Genomic DNA, 14,248 nt, shown 5'->3' with positions numbered 1-14,248 from the left:
CTTTTGTTAGCGCGTTTCATATATACGCGTGCATCGACTGCTACACCCAATTTCAAACCCATAGCAGCAGCGGACACAGCACAAGTGAAGGACCTTCGTACTGGTGGCGAAGAAACGAACGTGCCTTTCTGGTAGAAGTTTCCTTTAACTCTTCCTGGCCTTCTTTGAAGTTCTGTAGACGCAGGAGTATCGTTCTTTCAAGGCTCAATCGGTCGTGCAAGACAACAGAATTTCCTAATTAAATAAGCGGGCTACAGACAGCAGGCCCTCTCAAGAGCACCAGCACACCTCCGCCCTCCTCCTCCCCTTACCTCCCCCCCCCCCGCATACACACATACGGGTGCGCGCTGTTGTCTTTCTTCCTGAATCCACAACTGCTACGTATACATTCTAAAATGTTGCATGAAGGACATTTTGAGCAATCGTCAGCATTTATTAAGTAACTGAAATGACCGAGGAATTATCACGGTAAACAACTTTGCAACTTTTAGCCAATCTATCCTGTCGTAGCCTGAAACCATGCTTCAGTTTCAACATCACGGTCGCTGTCAACCAAGGAAATATTTTAACTGTGTCATTACTGTCCGCTTCATGCTGAAGCATGGTAGTCTTTAGTCTTTCTGTATGCGGGGCCATGCCAATACGCATGGTTTCTTGGCGCACTCCGGAAAACGAAATGCTGACTTGTTTCGGGCATCGCACCACGCCCGAAGGTCATGCTGGCTCTGCACAGCTGCCCACTCCTCCGTTCTCTGGTGGACCAAGGAGATTCCGAACATAATTTCCATTTCCCGCGTCTCTAACAAAAACTACAATACTCCTGTGCGCCCTATACATTCCAGAGCCGCCCATGCTTATGCACTGATATTGTTTTATCGTTTAGCTTTAAAACCGGCAGCGTGTACTCGGCTGAAAAATGACAGTGCACGCGTCAGCTAAAAAAGTATGTCCTTTCATTAAAGTTTGAAATCAAAATGGTAGGACCGCATTATAACTCTTTCCTCAGATCTCACGACAAAATTAAAAACAGCAATATTTTGCTCAGATTGCACAGAACATGCCTAACCGCAAGAGTATGGTCAGACATCGTCGTCTTTGCGTTACTATTTTTTCTTGCTAAATATAAAGTTCGATACAGCATCGAATGGTGAACTTTGTAAAGACTTGCTCTACCTCATCTGGGAGTGGTAACTGAATGGGGTGGCTGCTTCAGGCAGACTATAGGGCATTTATGCCCGAAGCATTGAAAACTTGACAGGTAATAATGCAACTATTTGAGAACACCAAGCTCATTACAGCAGACTCTACATTTGGGCTGTGCCGTAATGTAAACCAGATCCATTATGTTACAAAGCACAAGCTTCTCATGTCCGCCCGGAGACCTGATAGAAGCTACGAAATGGACTGCGTTGAGACTCAAAACAGAAGCGCAAATTTAAACTGGCATGACTTAACAAATACCACTGGCTGAATTATTCCGCTTTGGTGTGGACTAATCCTGCCATGTTCATGTAATTTTCGCCCTTAACAGCGCTGTTATTGCGCATGATGTCTGTGTGTTTAGGGTTGATATTTGTTGAAATTATTGCTAGAGATATAACGCTTCCTGTATGTATAATTCATAGCCTCTCATTTTTTAAAGATCAGACCTGCGCTACACATAACGCAAGTGCATAGATTCGATGTATACTGCACAGAATGAGCTCCATTGGCCTGACACTGGCCGCTACTGTGCGGGCGTTGAATGCAAAACATTTTATTTTGCATTTTGGACAAGGACAACTAAATAAAAAAATCTAATTCTTACGGCCTACGTCATTTTATTGCGGATGTCACACTCATCATTCTCCACACGTTGAAATAAAGCAAGTAATTGCATGAAACTATGGCCGTTTAATGCAATGCCTGCACAAGGTTCCCGTGCGTGCAATGTACGTCCCGTATCACGGGCAGAGATTTGTACCACGTGGTCTGCGGATTTCCGCCAAGTTTACAACTTCAGCTGGCACAAATACAATCATAATCAACACCAATATCATGAGAGAACGTTAAAGGGCCTTTTAAAGACAAATACAACCTTGTTCAATTGAATAGCAAATAGCCTTTGGTAACTCGCACAGCTCCATTCCAATCACAGGCGTTGTTTCAACTGAAGCAACGCAACAAATGTCAAAAATTTTCTAATTTAGCACTGCAGTGAAGTGATATCGGCAGGAGTGGTATATATATAGGCTAGCACTAAAACGTATTTATGAGTGTGTTAACTGCACGTTAGAATTCAAATGATAAGATCAATGGAGGCCCCTCTACAATCGCGCAATCATGTTCCTTGGCGGTGACTTAAGTCGTTGGGCGCCAATCGTACCAACAAGATCCTGAACTGTCATAGTGAAATCGGCGCCGGAAAGTGGGCGGGGATTCGCCATTGCTTTAGACGTTTAATTTAATGTTTTGATTATTCCTTTGAAGTTTGCGATAAAGCTGGTACCTATCATTGTTATCGGGACAAGGCAGACTGTTTAATGAACCAAACACGTATTTTATCCTCATAGCCTTTAAGGGCGCTTGCAAACTACCACACTTTTTTTTTCTTCAGGGGGGGGGGTGGAGAACAACCTTAGCCCCCCCCGAACAAAAATCCTGGCTACGCGCCTGAATTTCTTGGCGCCCTGGCGTTTTTGCTCACGGAGACGAAACTGTTGGGGGGCTCTCGTGTCTTTGAAGCATGAAGCGTTCTAGCGCGAGGCGTTGGAAAACGAGTGTCCCGGTGTTTTAGTACCGTGACTATATGAAACGACGCCGACAGCCAGAGCCCCTGAGGGGCCTCGCCGTATAAAATCAGGCTGTACATCCCTGCCCCTTATTGGTGCACATGTTCTCTCCACTGCAGGCTTCACCACGTATATTACGATCCGTTACTTTATTGGGCCAAAACATCTGTCATCTGCTTTGGCCTTCCTAACGGGTCGTTGTGCTTGAGTACTGTCGCACAAGCTCGCTCGCTGTCCTTGGGTATGATTTGGCTAAAAAAAAAAAATCTTTTGGGTACATGTACATCTACGACATCGGCTGCAAGCGAAATCTAATAGCAACTCGAGTTTCGGGAAAACACTGAAGACATTCCATCTGCAGGCACCGAAAGCAATTCCGTCTCATTTGCCGCCCTAGGCCAAATTTCTCTCCGATATGTCAGATGCAGCATGTCCGAATTACCAGCGCTCTGCAGCTACCACTTGACCACATTAGCCGGCTGTACTGTGGTGCAAATTGCATTTTTACAGGCAGCTCATGTGTGTGCAGTTTCTCTAGAGCCTTTATTCCCTCCATGCATGTCAGATGTGTTGCCTTGAGCCGCCACTTGAAAGCAGCATTTTAAATTAAAGCCAAGTAGAGACGTTGTACCACCAACTGCATCTCAATCTGGCACTCATGGAGTCATATATGTACTTTGACCGTGGAGCAAGAATATACACTGAACTGAACTCGTTTAAGACAAATTCTCGCTTATGCTGAACAACGTGGGAATGTTTGTTTGGTTTTCCATTGACCCAATGCAAAAAAAAAAATCCACTTAAGATGAACAGCCTTGCACATACTCTTCGGTCAAGATGAACGACTTTCCGGGTGACCACCATGGCTGGTGATTCTGGGTAGTGAACATGGCAGCCTTGGCGGGGTGCGGTTGAGCATTTACGCGACCAGAGAGAAAGAAAAGTAAAAGAAACCACAGCGATAAGTGAATTTGCGCCAGGGAGGAAGAGAGGGTGCGAGAAACAAAACACACGGATAAAGCTACCACTTCTCCCATCCTTCAACCCCCGGAGCCAGCGGCAAAGCAAAGAAAAAAAAAAGAGCAGAGCAAGTTTTGTGGCCACTCTGTTCTGGAGGAGAGAGGCGCAAAGGATAAAAAAAAAGTTCAAAGAAGCGATGATGGAGGCTCCCTGCTCGCAAACGTAGCATCTCTTCTGACCAGTGCCATTTCTCAGTAGGAGCATGTCAGTTCGCATCGGTTCTCGTCGCGAGTCCTACTGCGTCACCGCTGAGAAAGCGAGGAGTTCCCTCTCAGCTCTCTCGGCTGTGTTGTTGCTTGAGGTAGCATGTGTACGCTCTCCATATCCGTACCCCGTTATACTGGATAAAACCACCAGGCAAGAGTGCGTGAAGACAGTCTTTTATCAAGTTGCGCACTCAAATAAAATATTTTTTTTGTCTTTTTCTCCATTGTAAGTCTACTTCATTCACCGTTTTGAAGCAAGAGATAGGCATGCACTTGGGAATGTTGCCGATTCTTTTTGGGGGGGCTTCTCACAAGACGAAGTTCTGATAAGACGAACAAACCATCATGGTCCCTTTGAGTTCGTCTTAACAAAAGTTCACTGTACCGTATTTTCCGGTGTATAAGTTGCGATTTTTATCTGAAATTTTCGTTGGTGCATCTTATCCACCGGTGCGACTTATGTATGGAATAAATTTGGCACGTCGTGGCCATGCGTGGTCCGTGCTCACAAAGGTGCCTGTGTGCTGCATGATGTCAGCACTAATTAAGAGACACAGCTCTGTGGTCTAAATGAATGAATTATTTGTTAGCGAGTCGGCGGAAGAAGGCTTCGATACGTTTGCCTAAACGCCGTCTGTAAGTACATGCCACCTGTGTATCAATAGACCATATGTGGAAAGTTAGTTCTGGCTGGACTTTGGACGGTAGATGCACGTGTCTAGCACTGCTTACCGGGGGATCCGTTCAGAGGAGGTGGCCGCCGCAATCATGTGTACTTTCGTTGCACTTTTTAACGAACTGATCCTGTATGAGTTTACCTGAAGCGCGTTTTGTACACTGGTGTGACTTAAATACATTTTTTTTTTTTCAAAAAAACTGCAGCTTTGAGGGGGTGCGACTTATAAACCAGAAAGTACGACGATATACAGTAATCTCTTATTTTGTTAACTCGAACTTGGATATTTTGAAATATCGGTTAAGTCGAAACTTTCTTTCTGCCGCGCCTCCCGTATTCGGCCCCCTTTAACTCAAAACTCACTGTGTTTTTCCATTTAAGCGGTGTTTCCATTTGTTTATAGAAATCCTGCCATATTTTATTTCCTTTCCTTCCTCAACTCTCTACTGCCTTGTTATCCATAGGGCCTTGCATTGCGTCCCTTTCCCTGCAAAGTAGCATATGGGTGTGCGAACATCTCGGCTTCTTCTAATGGAGAGATTTCTCCCTCTTTGTCAGGAGCTCCCTCTGTAGTCGCACACAACTGACCGTGGGAGGTGCACCCTGAAACTGCTCTAATCACAACTTACTCTCTGAAACAAGAGCCAACATGTACTTGTACAATACGCTAATTTATGACAGAGGGCATATTATTGAATAAAAAATGCGTCTAGTCAAATGTGCCGGATCAGTCCAATAACCTGCATGCATGCAGCCTGATACAGAGCTGGAAAGGGCCAAATAAGGTTATGAGTTTTACATATATAGGCACGTCAAACTCATGTCATAGCAATAATGTCGACTGTGAGAGTAGGCAGGCCAGATTTCAAAGTCAGAACTCTTGTCTTTGAAATGCGCACAGCGATGTATGGGGCACGACTTTCAATTCAACCCCATTTTGAATGTCATTTTCCCTGGTACAGAAACACAGATTGATATAAACTGATAGATGGTTGAACTGGGAAAGACAGGAGAGCTAGGGTTTATGCAAGCCAGACCACATACACTCTTTCTATGTACAGGAATCGCAGCCACATTTGTAGGCAACTGCTCATTTGACGAGTGCTAAGCAGGTGTTGCATGGTTTGCCTACCTTTATGGAAAAGAGCCAGCAAAGCAGGAACAGTGAAGGCAGTGCTCCTTGAGTTGTATTTTGAACAACTGTCCCCTGTTTGTCCCTGGTCTCTGTATGTGAACTTCAGATAATGTGCGGACCATCACTTTTGCCACCGTGCAATGTCAGCTCTGATGGCAAAGGCCGAGTGTGCTCAATTCGTAATCACCTGGGAGACGAGTCTGGTGGCAAGGGGTCCCAATTCACAGGCACTGTAGCTGGCAAATATGTGTGGTGGCGCAGTCTGCAACATGTGTGCACTGCTACGTTGAAAGTTCCTTACTGCTTTGTGTTCTCGGCGCCCTTCCTAAGTGTGAACAATAACTAGACACATCTCATGGTTGCTGCCTTTTACAAAGGGATAACCACATCCACCAGAGTGGGGACTCCTGGGTGAATGCATGGCCCCCGTGCCGACGGTGGTAGGAAGCAACAACCCTGCTCGTCAGCTCGTAGGCACCGCGCCCCAATATCCAATGCTGGGTGACAGCGATGTTTGTGGTCAGGAAATTGATCAACATGCGTTCTTTGCGGCCAGTTTCCACGTCGCCTTCTGGGACATCACATCCTGGTCGGATGCCTTAATGAACAGCACGGAGCTGCATGTCCGTGCCATCATGGGTGGAATGTGTGGTCTATGTTCGTTATTGTGCTTGCCATAGCCGCGAGGGCTATGCTTCCCTCTTTGGATGGCCAAGAAGCAGACAAAAACAGTCACCATATGTGGATCCTCCAAATAACAAATGACAGTGCCTGGGTCTCTCTCCCGAGGTGTGGATTCCTGATGACCAACCTCCTTCCACTCCACCCCCAGCCCCACTGGCTCTACTGGTGCTTTCGAGCAGGACCCAAATCAATCTGCTTCTATAGCACACCACAATCCTACTCCCATTTGGTCAGCAATGAGACTGCAAAAATGCTGCTCCTAGGAGTGGCGCAGCCAGAAATATTTTTCGGGGGATGTCATACACCGTTGGCAGAAAAGAAACTTTAAAGGTTCCGTCTCTCAGAGGACACTGACCTCGTACCTTGCAAGAGTGGATCAACCCACCATCGGACGCACTTGCGCTCTGGTGGGCCTTCCTTCAATACCTCAAGGAAGAAGGAGAACTTGGACATTTCCTCGCGGAGCTGGCCTTGAAACCACTCGAAGATGAAGTGAACACTAGTGCCCTCCCCCACCACCATAAAGGGCACAATGTCTACCACAATGTTAAATGCAGAAATAAAGACAAACCGAAAAAAAGGAAGGAGAGCGTGCGTGCAAATATCATTTAGTTTTCTTTTGTTTTTATGTATTAATATATTGGCATGCAGTGTGAACAGCGTGGACAAGAAAAAAAAGGCTGATAAGCTGGGAGGACAGCGGCAGGAATGCACTGGTCAGAAAATTTAAAGGGGTGTTGCGACACCGAAACACCCCTCCTGGCTACACCCCTGGTTCCCAGTACTACTACTGTGGCGCAGGAGAAGGTTCCGAGCTGAATTATGGTGCAGTGTTGCTGTGCCGAGAGGAATGCCATTACTATGACTGAACAGTATGTAAAAGCTCATGGCATGTCCATAGATTTTTTATGGAGCCAGACACGTCGTGCAACGCAATATAAAAAGTCAGGTTGCGTTTGCTGCGTGCAATGACGACTAGAGGTTATAGAATCAATCGGTTAAGTGGGCTGCAATTTTATACATTTCGTTTCAGTCATTTCGGTAATAGTACTATGTACACTTACTACTATGCAGCGTAACCTCATTACAACAGATGTGCTTACTACAGACATTCGGATACAACGTACCGATTTATGATGCTCGGTTGGTCTTCCTACCTGTACCATTGATTAAACTTCCTTTACTACACGATCTGTTACAAAATAAAATAAGATTAACAGACCAGTTTAAAAAGTTAGCAAGTCCATGTATTCACCTCTACAGTGCCCTTTTCAAGTGCAGAGAACCTTTCATACCATACGCTTTCAGTGTTTGCAAGCGAAAACAATTTGAAACAATTAAAAATTGTGAAGTAGTAGAAGTGAAACTTTTCACATCCACTTGCTGTATGCACAATTGTGATGTCCTTGTAGTCAATTCATTGGATGTAAAATTTAACAATGTTATTAGTGGAACAGATGAGATGTTTACATAATAAAGTTAGCATTACTGAAACAAAAAAAAATGTATGCCCCTATAAAATATAGATGGCTAAATCTCCAAGCTTAATAACAAGACCTTTACGTGCACCTTGCTTATATTCATGTGGAGACAATGGAAATGCAAGTGTAGGTTGAAGAAGTGAAAGTAATAATAGCATGAGCGAATGAAAATGTTGAGGTGGTGCCATATAACATATAATATAAGACTCATGCACGTGATTTTCTGGTGTGCTTCAGTGTCACAAGAGGATGAAACTGCTCAAAATCCCAAGCCATCCTAGTTTCAGTTGCAACTGAATCTTGAGGAATGACCAGCATACTTTTATTGCTTGATTTGTTTTTAGCAGTTGAAAATGCCGAACTTTTGTTGTAACAGACTTCATCCATGATTGCCTAACAATCTGTAGTAGCAGTATTTGGATTGTCCCTACTTCTATTATAGCATACTGAACTCATGATCACTGTCATGGTCAGCTGCAACGAGGTCATATTGTATATACATTCACATTCACTACTTGTACTAACACCACCACGACAGGATGACCTCGGGGGCCTTTTTGAGGCCTCCCATTCAAATGATTGCCACATGCGCAATCAATTATAGGCTTACCTAACTTGCAGTTTTTGTTTGTGCCTGCTCTTCCTTATTGGATACACCACTTGCATGGGATGTCCCTTTTCAGCTAGCCACAGCCGGTTCTTGGATGGGTCAAACTGCACTCTTAAGTGTCTTCTTCGGCCCTTCATTTGCACTGCCCTTTAGTCGGCGTCTACTTATCGGCATGTCGACTGGCTTTCGTCCCACCGAGTTGTTTGATGTCCAACCAGAAACGGTGCTCAACTTCCAGGCCACAAAAGCTAGCTCATATATTCAGCCTGGGTGCTACCAGTGACCATTAACGAAAGAGTAAAGTAATAGGGCAGGGTGACAGGTTAGCATGAATGATTAATGAACAATAAATGTGAACAACTTGACCGGCTTCCGCTGCAGCACAGCAGAAAACACCGTAGCGCCCACGAAAACACCCTGGAGGTCTTCCAGTGGCCCTTGCTGTGCAGTTGATGACCCAAAATGGCACAAATGTGCACCAAGCACTGGCTAATAAAAACGACAAACATGTGAGCATGTCAGAAGACAGCAGCAAGAGGCGGCATTTATTTACATGGGGGCCACGGAGTGGGGTCCAGTGCTCACTTCTCGAGTGGGGCGTAGTTGAGCAGCTTCTCGATGAGGTCGACATGTCCCAGCAGCATACGGCGGCAGCAGTACCGCTTCAGGCCCAGGGCGTCCAGGGCATCCCTGCACGCCACGCACCACGGATACGTGTGATTAGACCAGGACAAGGCAGCAACAGCCGCGTCCAGCTCTCATGCCGCGAGCTACTGCAGCTCACAGCGTGCAGACAAACAAACAAATGCCCACTGTGCAGACCTGGAAATGGACGTAACTTAGAAGAACACGTAATTCGGCTCGCAGAAGGTACAATGTGCTCAATACTTCTGAGCACACCGTAATATTCACTCACTCAATATTCACCGTAAGTAATGGAAGTCACTGTGGTATTTTTTTTAGGCACCGTTTGCATTGCATATTGCCTAGCAAAGCACTCTACGTTAGATCACAGATTGATGGGGGAACCGAGTAAAGATTCCACTGTAGTCACGTGCCGCCATTTCAACAAACCCCTTCACCAACCAGGCTGATTGCAGCCAACATATGACACGTGCTCCACTTTAAACAGTCTTATTTAACTACCGCGCTTTGTCTAAAGAACACTTACCAACATTAAGCTTCCGTTACACGTAAAATAGGTTTGACGCCACCGTAGAACCTTCTAGAAGCAACTTGGTGTCATTATTTGAGCGGTCAACTGTGGCCACTGCCAGGAATAGTATTTTTCCCGAGGGCACACTGGAATGCAACTAAGCACGGTGTGCCGCTACAGGTAAGAAAGGGAAAACGTAGAAATGGAGAACGACGCAGTTTGCCAGCATGCTTCCGCGGGCACTACAGGCGACAGTGCTCACCCCTCAGTGTACTCGGCTTGCAGCAGCCCGAGGTAGGCCTCCCACTTGTTCCCGATGACTTTGCCGCACGTGAAGCAACGCACAGGAATGATCATGGTGCCGCCGGACAACAGCACTGCAGAGAAACACACGAGGGAAGAGGACGACGAATGCGGCCGCCTATTAGCTTGTTCGAGTAGGGACCGCTACCGATCAGCTCATGTGAAGTGGCTTGAAACAGCCTTACAAACCTGTCCGTGGGAGTTCAGAAACTGCAGCACGCGACGAGCGCCCAAAACTACGTGACAATCACCGCTTGATTATAAATCAGTGTCAACACGCAGGTGTTGTTGAGACGATGCACCGGTTGCGCGAACTGCACGCATGGATTCGTGACAAACAAAGCCAAAGCCAGAGCCAAGTCAAGCTTATAAAATACCACTAATAAATATTTGCAAAAATAATTTTGGTGAACAAATCTCGCAAGAATTAAGATTTTTTTAAAGTAAGTTTTTTATAAGCAACATGGCCAGTTTTGTCGTTTTTGTTGTTGATAAAGCCAAGCCAGTGCGAAGTCGAAGCCACATACTGAGCCAAATGGGTGGCAGGATGTGTTGTTTTTTTTTCCCTCGCACGCACTTGTGTTTCGTTTATGCCGTGAAGCAGAGTGCACCGAGCGTACCCACGCATAGCCGTCCGCAAAAACCGACGACACGTCCTGCGAATATGCGAGCCGTTTCCTTCCCCGAGCCGGCAACGCCGTGAGGTGGGCGAGCCGAGCCGCCCTTTTCTTCGTGCTTGCTAAAAGTGCATCCTGCAAGAAGGATTACTGTCTGCTGCCAAAGCTTCACCGATGGAATCGAATTGGACGGAGCGCCGGCGGTGTGCTGCTGCTATCAACGCCGCATGATTAACTGAGTCTCCGAATCCGGTAAGACGCTGACACCTAGTTTGCCGTCGGCAGACGACAGCTAGCAGTTTCGCGAGCTCCTGCCGTTGTCGCTGTGCCAGCGGCGGTCTGCCTTTCCAAACCAGGTGGTTTAGAGCGTGAACTTTCTCCCAAGGTTGCGCAACGCTTGCGAGTGGCGGGGACAGGACTGTGTGACCTTTTGACGATGTGAATGCCAAGTATGCACGGGAAATCGGCACGTTGCTCCGTGACATCCGATCGCACCTGTGGCCGCCGTCATCGCGCTAAAGCTGGCGAACTGTTCGATCGGCCCTTGTCGAATCTTCCGGCAGATGAATGTATGCAATTGCTAGTTGTAGTTTGGAGGGCAAGACACGTGTTCTGGTCCCCGCATAAAATGTAGCGGACCCGAAACACCAGCCGTCGTGTACCGTAGCTTGTGCGGGTTTGTGCGCGTCGTGAGCGGTTTCAGCTGCGGTGGGTTCATTCAGCGGGTCAGTGATTTAGTGCCCGACAGAAGACGTTCCGGTTTCCGCCGCAGCGAATGATCGATTGTAACGCCAGATGCAGTCGCCAAGCGACAATATGAAGAGCGAGGCTGAGCTCTCACGCGAATATATATTTTTCTCCCGTGTGCGGGCGCGCCAGTATATTTGACGCCTCTGGCGCGCGTGCCACGCGATTCCGGGTGGTTGCGCCAAGGTATGCATATTTCGCAGGTGAGCCGCCCACGCCTCTCCTACCGCCCGCTCAGTCGCCGTTTGAATTGGCGAGTGGGATGTACGAATTGCGTGTTGATGAACATCTCCAACCCTCAGCCAACTAGAATATCGCGACCTCGTCGGGAGTTTATGTTGCCGTGCTTTGGAGGCGCGCGTCCGACCTTGGCTGCAAGTGGCGGAAGATGTATCGCGACCGCCTTTCGACCTTGCCCGTCGTGAGACAAAACACGCGCCGCCCTCTACTACTACAGCGACAGCTGCTGCCCGCCGTTGATGAACGCCGCTGCGCTCAGCATTGACGTCACGAGCGTTTCCGACTCGACAGCACCCTGTGCGAACTTTGGATATCGTGTCTGGTGCAACGCAGTGCCTTCGGTTACGTCCGACGAAATTCAAAATTGATAAAGAAAGTTACGTCAGACGGAACTTAAAGCCAGAGTCTAGAGTTACCTCTGATGGAACCCAAAATCGAAAACTAAAGTTACGTCCTTTTGAATAGCGTAGGTCGGAACCAAAAATGAAAATGAAAGAATTACGTCCGACCGAATTTCAACCCAATGCTTTGAGTTGCGTCCACCCAACTTACTGTAAATGAAATTGAAGGTACGCCGGACGTATTCCACAGTAAAAAATTAGTTCCCGAAATGGAAATTAAAGCGAGGGGCGGACCCGCCGCGGTGGCTCAGTGGCTAGGGCGTTGTGCTGCTGAACACGAGGACGCGGGTTCGATTCCCGGCCGCGTTTCTGATGAAAAGGCGAAAAGCAAAAACGCTCGTTTGTGATATCCAGGTGGTCAAAATTAATCCGGAGCCCTCCACTACGGCGCGCCTCATCGCCTGCGTTGCGTCGGCTCGTTAAACCCAACAATCAATCAATCAATCAAAAGCGAGTAGCGGCCAAATGGCGACGATCCGGAATAGCACAAAAGAGCAGAGGACGCTCATGTGAGCGGTTGAAAAACAACAACAAAAAAGCATTATGAAAACACCCTGTTGTTTTTGTCACGTCCCTCAAAATTTTTTCTTAACGTAACAGGGAGGGGTGGCTGCCCTCCTGACTTCCTTCAGCCCCCGTCGCCGCGCGTTGAACCCACCAGCCGCGGCAGAGAAATGCTCACCAGGTTTGCCAAAAGGCGCAGAAATGAAACAAAAGATCGGCACATAAAACTGCGTATCTGTGCATTTCTATCAAGTTTATTGCGTGTTCTCATATATCTACTGCGTGCCCACCTGTGTGTTTTTCGTAAAGCGCACACGCAAGGAATAACGCTTAAGGTGTTCTTAATGCCTGGGCAAAAATGTGTGCCAACCATTTCTCTCAAGCGAAAATTTCAGCTTTAGACTTATATGGCTGTGATTTTGCTGACGTCTGCATACAGAGTGACCGCTTTCATAAAACACGTTTCTCATACCCAACCAAATTTAATTATTGAAATTTCTGGATATTTTTTTTTTCTGGTAAGAAATGAAAGAGTACCAGGGCATTCTTTTTACCACCCCCAATCATTCATTACTTGTATCTGTTAAAGACTCTTGGCCCATGTCAACTTCGTCCTCGGCACGAGCTGCCGACGCTACAAACTATAGCACTGCGCCCGCGACAGGCGGTTCGTTTTGTTAATTCCTGTCTTCTCCTTTCCTCTTGTGTGTTCGATATAAAACAATTCGAATACTTCAATTAAAATACAGTCCAATGGCCCGGGTGAAATTTGAACCCACATCGCTGCAGCAGTGTGCGAGTCCAGACCGTTTGACCAACAAGGAACCAACCTAAGCGGTGGTTTCACCTATTATTTACCAGTTCTGCACCTGTTCGGCCGCAAAGGAACATTCGTGTTTTCTAATTTGACGTCACATATCGACCATTACGTCGAACGGGACGGTATTTGGTACTGTCACCTGTGAACGGTTCTTGCTTGTCCTTACCACAAACGTCGCTTTAATTTCCATTTCGGTCTCATAAATCCGCCAGACATAGCTCCAATTTTATTTACAGGTTACGCCGAACGCAACTGAAAACATCGGCCTAAAATTTAGTCGGACGTAACTTTATTTCTCAATTTTGGGTTTCATCGGACGCAACTAAAAAAAAGTTCAGTCAAACGTAACTTTAGTTTTCAATTTTAGGTGCGGAGTACCTTAGGACCGCACAATGTCCGTCCGCGTCCGTGCGCATAGCATTTGCAATCGCAAAAAATCACACCGGCACCGGCAGGATTCGAGCCAATGTCTGGTAGACCAGACATAATATAGTGTCGAGTCGCCTTACCCATTGGGCTGCGACCGTTAGTTAGTACCTGAGAGTCCAACGGCTTACTCCCTCGCCTGTAACGGTGCGGTGTACCTGACCTCCCAATGTCCGTGCGCACACCACCATCAAGCGAAATTCGATTTGGTCCGTGAGTTGCAGTTTCATTTAGGGAATAATCAAGGTGCAACTCACGGCTCAAATCGAATGACGGTCGGGGCGCAACTTGGATGTCATTTCGAGTTTCTGCACCCTCGGCATCATCCACGGACTTGAGATGCTGCCATTTTTCTGGTTCCGTCGGACGTAGCTCTCGACCGCGTTGAAATAAACTACTCTCGGCCTACTGGTCCTGCTGGAGGTTAATTTGTCGTGCCAATTTGCAAAAC

General features: G+C 46.9%; 2 protein-coding genes across 3 annotated transcripts in view; one reads left to right on the top strand and one right to left on the bottom strand.

Moving 5' to 3' along the window:
* Positions 1-9,101: 9,101 nt before the first annotated feature.
* Positions 9,102-14,248, bottom strand: part of Polr2l (DNA-directed RNA polymerases I, II, and III subunit Rpb10) — a 41,452-nt gene continuing 36,305 nt past the window's right edge. The window contains exons 1-3 of one of the 2 annotated variants that reach the window (XM_077705036.1): positions 10,232-10,390; positions 10,002-10,116; positions 9,102-9,273 (exon numbers count right to left, since the gene is read on the bottom strand). In XM_077705036.1, coding sequence (XP_077561162.1) covers positions 9,165-9,273; positions 10,002-10,096 — 204 coding nt within the window. In that variant the 5' untranslated portion in view covers positions 10,097-10,116; positions 10,232-10,390 and the 3' untranslated portion in view covers positions 9,102-9,164. Of the gene's footprint in view, positions 9,274-10,001; positions 10,117-10,231; positions 10,391-14,248 lie in introns of those variants that run through there. The other variant, XM_077705037.1, reaches the window with a different exon arrangement.
* Positions 10,561-14,248, top strand: part of Tsp5d (Tetraspanin 5D) — a 110,327-nt gene continuing 106,639 nt past the window's right edge. Inside the window, exon 1 of the mRNA XM_077705034.1 lies at positions 10,561-10,911. The gene's annotated coding sequence lies outside the window, so the exon portion shown is untranslated. The remainder of the gene's footprint in view (positions 10,912-14,248) is intronic.

This window comes from Haemaphysalis longicornis, unplaced genomic scaffold (genome assembly GCF_048455015.1).
Source record: "Haemaphysalis longicornis isolate Haplotype H1 unplaced genomic scaffold, Haemaphysalis longicornis Haplotype H1 scaffold_3, whole genome shotgun sequence".
Lineage (NCBI taxonomy): Eukaryota > Metazoa > Arthropoda > Arachnida > Ixodida > Ixodidae > Haemaphysalis > Haemaphysalis longicornis.
Note: the sequence above shows the minus strand (reverse complement) of the source record. Positions and strands in the feature narration are given on the sequence as shown.